The 8,046-nt window shown below is 48.8% G+C and overlaps 1 protein-coding gene across 1 annotated transcript in view; it reads left to right on the forward strand.

Annotated features, from left to right (window-relative positions):
* Positions 1–2,771: 2,771 nt before the first annotated feature.
* Positions 2,772–8,046, forward strand: part of RALGDS (ral guanine nucleotide dissociation stimulator) — a 45,237-nt gene continuing 39,962 nt past the window's right edge. The window contains exon 1 of the mRNA XM_015413977.1: positions 2,772–2,810. Within this exon, the coding sequence (XP_015269463.1) occupies positions 2,772–2,810 (39 nt within the window). The remainder of the gene's footprint in view (positions 2,811–8,046) is intronic.

The raw sequence follows: 8,046 nt of genomic DNA on the forward strand, positions 1-8,046 counted from the left end.
TGCTGGGAGCATAGGGTGGGGCTTGTTGCATGTGCCCGCCCCTGGGCTCTTTACTGCCGGAGCTCCGCTCCTGTGCGCTCCTGCAGGAAATGACCCCTGCTTCTGACAAAGAAAATGGGGGGGGGGTGTGACTTGGGAGAGAATGCCAGGTCTGTTAAGCAAGGTTAGGAGGTTGGCCCTTGTTTGGATCCCTGAAGTCTGTTATGATGACAAATGTGTTCCTCAGTGTGCGTTTAGTAGTCCAGCATTAAAAGGATTTTCTTGTTTTTTTTGTGTTTTTTTTTTTTAATCAAGGTTACCAAGCGTAGGCGCTGGTTTATCAGCGTGGAATAGCAGGGGGGGGGGAAGGGAGACAAAAATAGCGGGAGGAAAGGTGTTTCCCAAAGAAAACATTGGCCCTGATATTGAGGAATTGCCAGACAGGAAAAAATAGTCTGTGTGATGGCGCTGTTAAATACGTCCCTGATCGTAAGCGTAACTAATATCTGCTTGCCAGGGCAGAACGCCTCTCGGGCATCGCTGGCAAATGGGAGTTCTGGTGCACCAGCTGTAGCCTGTTGAAAGTCCCTGGAAGAGGGGGTTCCCTCGCTGTGCTATTTCCAGGGCAAACGGTTGTGCCTGATGCTGAATTTTGCATCCCATCCGGGATACGGCTTTGAGATTTTAACTCCGTTGTGTCCGAATGCATGAAACTGCCTTCCACTGAGTCAGGCCGCTGGTCCGCCTAGCTCAGCACTTCCTACTCTGCCTGGCAGTGACTTTCCAAGGGCCCAGGCAGAGAAACGTCTCAACTTCCGGCAATGTGAAATCGAACTCGGGCCCTTCTGCATGCAAAGCTTACCATTTTATTTTTTTTACACCATGCTTCCTCTGAGGAGCTCAGGGCCACGAACTTTGATTCTTCCCTTTCCCGTTTTATCCTCAGAAAAACCCTGTGAGTCTTCTGTGGTGGGCTGGATTTGAACCCAGGTCTCCCCAATGCTCTCACCACTGCATCACACTTTTTCCTTTACTTTTGACCCACAGGTGTAGTGGTTAAGTGCACGGACTCTAATCTGGGAGAACCGGGTTTGATTCCCCACTCCTCCATTTGCACCAGCTGGATGACCTTGGGCAAGCCGTAGTTCTGATAAGAGCTGTCCTTGAAAAAGAGCAGTTTCTGTCAGAGCTCTCTCAGCCCCACCTACCTCACAGGGGGTTTGTTTTGGGGAGGGGAAGGGAAAGGAGTTTGTAAGCTGTTCTGAGGCTGCTTTGGGTAGTGAAGGGCCGGGTATAAATCCAATCTCTTCTCTTCTTCTCTTCTTCTTCGTAGTGTCCTTTAGCATTTGCTGTATTCATGACCTCAGACTAAGAAAGTGTTTTGGTGTTAGGTGCTAATTCCCTGAGATTACCCTTCAGTATGCTCGCTGCCTCGTCATGTTCCATGGCCGTCCTGACACCATTCTTAATTTAGGAACAGAGAGCTGGAAGGGAACCCAAGGGTCATCTAGTCCAACCACTTGAACAATGCAGAAATTCATAGCTAGCCCCCCACCCCACCCCGTGACCCCTGCTCTGTGTCCAGAGGAAGGGAAAAAATCCACAGGATCCCTGGGCCGATCCGGCCAGGAGGAGAATTCCTTCCTGACCCCGACGTGGCAATTGGCATTACCCTGGGCATGTAGGAAAGGGTCACTAGAGCTGAGCATGTGGCATCATGTTGTATACATCCTAGATCTAGGTGGGTAGCCGTGTTGGTCGGAAGCAGCAAAACAAAGTTTGAGTCCCGCGGCACCTTTGAGACGGACAAAGTTTTATTCAAAGTGTGAGCTTCCATGTGCAAAACACGCTTCTTCAGACCAAACTGGAATTAAACTCTAATCAGCTCTTCCTGGCAACTAACCTCCCGCCCCACCTGCACGTAATATCTGAGAAAATCTTCTGTATTTTAGTGTATTTCTTTTTCAGACTGGTATATTAGAATACTGAATGTAATGCAAGGAATATTGGGATGTTTTGCTGCATCCACCTCAAAAAAGAAAAAAAACAATGCTCTTAAGTGACCTCCACACCTGAGAGGAGTGAATGGAGAGTATCAGTTTACTTCCCACAATTAGAAAATATCTTTACACATTTATCTGCTATTTTGACATATTAATTGCTTTACGACTGTTGACCTTATAACCTTAGCTTGTTATTTTAGTTTGTCTTTGCACATCAGTCATCACATTACATGTTAATCTGCTGCTCAGCCCCTCTATACATTTGAACCTTACCCTACCATTCCATTGTATTTGAAAAAGTGTGCCTTGAATAAAATTTTGTTGGTCTTAAAGGTGCCACCGGACTCTAAATTTGTTCTGGCTCTTGTTTTGCTAGCAGAGCTGGCACTTTATCTTTTTCATGCCCCTCTCTCCCCTCACATACACAGAAATCCGTGCTGGGGAGGGCTTGTGAGCGTGTAGAAAAGATGGGTGAAATCCCGACCCAGGGCTTTCCAGTGGCTTCCACTCTTTACCGCTGATGTAAGTAGGTTTGGTCACGAGAGTTTGTCACACATCCTAAAAACATCGTAGCTGTAGTAGCAGCACGCCGTGCCTGCAGCCGTGTAGTAACAGTGGTGGAAAGTGGTAATATCGGTGCTGAAAGAGGATGGAAGGTGTGACTCATTCGAGGGCGCAAAGCGCTTTCGGTGGCAAGAATGAGAAAGTGCCGGGGAAACGAAAGGAGGCCTTTGCTCCTAAGTCCCACTTCTACAGATCATAGACTTTCCTGCATTATAGTATTCCAACATGTATCAGGATCTGAACCTGGGGCTCCAGGGACATCAAGTAGGGATTTGGCTTTAGGGTTGCTAGCTCCGGGCTGGGAAGTCCGTGGAGATTTGGGAGTGGGCTCTGGGGAGCCTGGGGTTTGGGGAGGGGAGAGGCCATAGAGTCCCCCCTCCAAAGCAGCCACTTTCTCCTGGGGGGGGGTGTAGATTTCTGTCATCTGGAGAGCGGTTGTAATTTTGGGGGATCTCCCGGTTGCACCTGGAGGCTGGGAATCCTAGCTTGTGCTGGCATTTGAATCCGGTGTAAGGAGAGAAGAAGGGAGACTGTTTTGATCTGCTGTGGGTCCTCGGGATAGAGAGAAATTACCGTTTTGTGTGGCCGCCTTTGCTCCACCCTCAAGTATAATAGGATGTTGGTGGAACAGTTTTCTGCAGACTTTGAGCCAATCACCACGTTCAGCAGGAGGGGCATGCGGTATAGTCCTTGCGGGAGTACATTAGCATTTGATGCAGACAGAAGGAGCGCAGATTAAGATTTCGCTGAAAGTGGGTGGAAAGTTAGCACACGGGCGAAGGAAAGACCTTTTTAGCCCACTCTCGTTCCTGGCATTCTAGCTTTCCGAGTACCTGGTTGTATCTTGAGGGTGGAGGGCTGTCTTGCCTTGTCCCGCTGAACTGATGAGTCAGCTTTTAGCAAAGGCGGGATGGAAGGCGGGAGAGGTCTTAGGATGGCAGTAAGATTTCTTGCGGTAAAAATAGCCTCAGTAAGCACCTTGTGCTGCCGGTCAGTTAATAACCTTTCCTTATTTCTCTTTGCTGAGGGAGGGCTCGCTAATGGCTCTTAAGAGTCTTGCGAGTCCACAATTGGTCGTTAATTGCTTGCTTTCAATCCGTAAATATTCAGCGGAGAGGCCACATAAAAACCACAACTCCTGCAGGCCCATCTCTGCAGTGCTAGCTTCTCGGCGGACTATTTTGTTTTTACTTCAAAGTATGTGAGTAAGCAAAAACAGACAGGCCCCCGACCGGAGGCACTGGGGAGGGCTGGGGGGGGGGGGACTGAGCAAATGCCCTTGCCTGTGTTGAGGCTTCATTTCAGCTGGGAAAGAGACCAAAAAGTCACAAAAGGGGGGCTCTGGAATCATGGGGAAGGATATAGTGGTTCTGTTAGAATTTAAAATGAACAAGTGTCCATAGATCACTGTAGTATAATATCCCTCTGGCCATCTCGCAGCCTCCCCATCCTAATTCCTTTCAGGCAATTGGGCCAAAAACTGCCTGCACCTTTACTCTTCTGTCTCCACAATGAAAAGGGCTATTGGGCATGTTTTTAAATTCAGACACACTAAATTTTGAAATGGAAATAGATAGGGGACAACAGACTTCTCCAAAAGCTAAGTCGAAATTACAGGCTTAACAAAAACAAAAAGTCTCCAAAAAGCCGTGCTGAGGGGGGGGGGGAGTTGTGCAGACCACAAATGTCATAGTGATGTTTGGAAAGACGGACCATTAAAAATTCTAGTAACTTTTGTGGGCTAACCTGCAATGACAGGAAGCTGAATTATCTGAATACAGGAATGGGTGCTTCCTGGATGTGTACAGTGCCAACGTGTGCGTGGCAGTGGTGGGCCAGTACAGAGTACCAGAGGGCAAGTGGCGGAAGTGCTGCCCCCCATCCACTTCTTTTGGCCCCCTACATAAGAACATAAGAGAAGCCATTTTGAATCAGGCTCTTGGCCCATCCAGTCCAGCACTTTGTGTCACACAGTGGCCCAAACCCAGGTGCCATCAGGAGGTCCACCAGCGGGGCAAGAACTCCAGAAGCCCTCCCACTGTTGCCCCCCCCAAGCACCAAAAACACAGAGCATCACTGCCCCAGACATAGGGTTCCATCTAGACCTTGTGGCTGATAGCCACCGATAGACCTCTGCTCCATATGTTTATCCAGTCCCTTCCTGAAGCTGCCTGTGTTGTAGCCAGCCACCACTTCCTGCAGCAGGGAACTCCACATGTTAAGTTTGGTGTAGTGGTTAAGTGTAGTGGTTAAGAGTCAGTTTGGTGTAGTGGTTAAGTGCGCGGACTCTAATCTGGGAGAACGGGTTTGATTCCCCACTCCTCCGCTTGCAGCTGCTGGATGACCTTGGGCAAGCCGTAGTTCTGATAAGAGCTGTCCTTGAAAAAAGAGCCGTTTCTGTCAAGAGCTCTCTCAGCCCCACCTGCCTCACAGGGTGTCTGTTGTGGGGAGGGGAAGGGAAAGGAGTTTGTAAGCCGCTCTGAGACACCTTTGGGTAGTGAAGGGCGGGGTATAAATCCAATCTCTTCTTCTTTTACCTCACAGGGTGTCTGTTGTGGGGAGGGGAAGGGAAAGGAGTTTGTAAGCCGCTCTGAGACTCCTTCGGGTAGTGAAGGGCGGGGCATAAATCCAATCTCTTCTTCTTCTTCTTCTATCTCACAGGGTGTCTGTTGTGGGGAGGGGAGGGGAAAGGAATTTGTAAGCTGCTCTGAGACACCTTTGGGTAGTGAAGGGCGGGGTATAAATCCAATCTCTTCTTCTTCTTCTTAATTACTCTTTGGGTGAAGAAGGGCTTTGTTTTACCTGTTCTAAACTGACTGCTCATTAGAAAGGCCGTGGTGGTAGAAATTGCTGTCAAGTCACAGCTGATGCTCAGAGGTGGTTTGTTACCGTTGCCTGCCCCCCGCATCACAACCCTGGTATTCCTTGGAGGTCTCCCATCCAAATACTAGCCAGGACTTGCTTAGCTTCTGAGATATGAGCAGATTGGTCTATCCTGGGCAGTCCTGGTAAGAAATGTTCCTTCCCGGTGTGTAGTCGCTGCTGTATTTTCTTTGGTTGAGCAGAGATCTGAACCTCAGGGGTGCACTTTATAGGGTGAGAGCAGACTGCGCAGGCATATGCGTAGCATGTCCTCTGGGCTTCTGATCTGGAAGCAAAAAACCTCCTGACAACCAGTGCTCCCGCTAAGCTGTGGAGTCCTGTGAGTAAAACCTCTACTTTGTGAGCTACTGGCCTTAAAGTTGTGAGCGAGCGAGTCGGCTACTGCATAAATTAGTTTGCTCTGGAGCCATCCCTTCCTGAGCGAAGGTGAAAATGTGTGAGGCGGAGGCTAAAAAGCTGCGAGCCAGCTCACACTAACTCAGCTTAGAGGGAGCACTGCTGACAAGCTGGCAGGTCTGCTTGTCAAATAGGGTTTCTGTTAAAACTGGACCTGCTCTGCTTGCTAAACGGTGTCGATGCCAAGGAGCTTTTTAACCGGGGGTGTGTGATTTATGGCGTTCAGTCCCGCCAACCCTCCAAGGTGAACTCTTGCTTCTTAACGATGGGCCATTAAGCTCTCCGGGAGAAATGTGCTCAGTCACTCTGCGCAAGTGGATAATTGCTTGCCAAACAGAGTTTGGAATTTTCACAGCGTGGGGAGACAGTGTGGGTAAGCAAGGAGCCGCTCACTCCTTCAGGCACAAGAGAGACACGGCACCTGGTGTTTGTTCAAGTGGCATCGTGTTGCATTTTGTGCGTGCGCCTGTGTGGTGAATGCAAACTCTTGAGACCTGATCCGGCACAGTCCGGCTGCTCTGAAGTCTCCTTGAAATTAATAGGATGTCATTTGGTTGTGCCACTAACTTTGTCTTGTCAATATTAAGCAGGACTGGCTTGTTCTGGGCTGATAACCTTCACAGTCTTCCCCAAATTTCCTTCCCCAAGTAGTATCACAGAGTGCGCCATGTTTGCCATACACAGTGGAGGTGCTCAGGGTAAACCTTCCCATGGAGAGCATGCCACGTAGTTCAGACCATGTTTGCTGTAATGGTAGTTTGGTGTAGTGGTTAGCAGCGCGGGCTCTAATCTAGGAGAACCGCGTTTGATTCCCCCTCCTCCACATGCAGCTGCTGGCATGACCTTGGGTCAGTTACAAGTTCTCTCAGAGCTGTTCTCTCAAGAGCAGTCCTCAAAAGAACTCTCTCAGCCCCACCTACCTCCCAGGGTGTCTGTTGTGGGGAGAGGAAGGGAAAGGGATTGTAAGCCACTCTGAGACTCTGAGTGAAAGGTGGGCTGTAAATCCAATCTTTTCTTCTTCCATATAGAAGACCCCTGAAGGACCAGACTTGAGCACCATGGGGCTGATCAGCCAGCCCAGTGGGAGCCCCATAAGATGATTGTCTTCCCCTTTCATTTGTCCCCAGCCCCTGGCTTTTGGAGGTAGACAGCCTCTGTACATGGAGGTTCCATTTAGCATTCAGAGCTGCTGGTAGACTCCCTTCTACATTGTTCATCTCATCAGTGTTTTTTGTGCTTTTTGGGTTTTTTGTATAAGTGCTAGAGTGTGGTAGTGAATTCCATACATCAAACACGTATGTTTTGGGGAGGAAAAGAGGTGTACATTCTGCCAGCGGTAGAAACAGTGAAGATCAAAGAAAGGTGCATGTCTGGCTTATTTGTTATTCTGCTGCTATTCAGGGAGAAAGGCATACCATGTCCTGCCCTTTCAGGGCTGATTCTGGTAGCCTTATGGGCTAGAAACCTATGGGGTCTTACAGAATAAATAATAGAAGCTGAGGTCCTCTGGATGCTGGCTTTTGTGCCCGCAAGATAGACGCCACCCCAACAAAAGCCTCCAGCCACCCCCTCGTTCAGAAATATTATCACAGGTGCCCAACTGCCTTTCCAGCTGTCTCTGTTCTGGCTTTGTTTTTCTTTCCCTCGATTTCGGGAACATGTGGAGAACACGCATAGTCAGCAAAAAAAGTGTGTGCTGAGAATAAGTGATCCAAAAAAAGAATTTCCAAGTCCAGCGAAGTTTGCCTGTTTTGGGACTGCCCAGAGCGCGTGATTTCTGCTTTCTGGTTCCGTTGTAAACCCCCAGGGCTCACCCCATCCAGCCCAAAAACATGAATGGGCTGAAAACGGGAAGGAAGCTGGCTCAGGTTTTCAGAGGCCTCGTGAGCTCGGGCAGAGTTTGCGAAGTCAACGAGTCAGAGTTCTTGGGTATGCTGATGAAGCATTTGTACATTCAGAACTTTATTAACCCGACAGGCAGGGTTTTTTTGGGAGGTGGGGGCGACAGCCATCCGGGATTCTTTTTCCAAAGCCCCTGCTTATGACTGCATCACTGCCACCTGGATTCTGTAGATTTGCATCTCTGCTAGAGATGTAAAATTTCCGGAAATTTTGAAGCTCGGAAAAAACCCCGTTTTTTTTTGGGGGGGGGAACGGAAATTTTCAGAAAAATTGAAAAAAATGCTCCATTAGCATTTCTTTTGTCTTTTCTAGATTGAAA

Source organism: Gekko japonicus, unplaced genomic scaffold (genome assembly GCF_001447785.1).
Source record: "Gekko japonicus isolate JY-2015 unplaced genomic scaffold, Gekko_japonicus_V1.1 scaffold2029, whole genome shotgun sequence".
Taxonomy (NCBI): Eukaryota; Metazoa; Chordata; class Lepidosauria; order Squamata; family Gekkonidae; genus Gekko; species Gekko japonicus.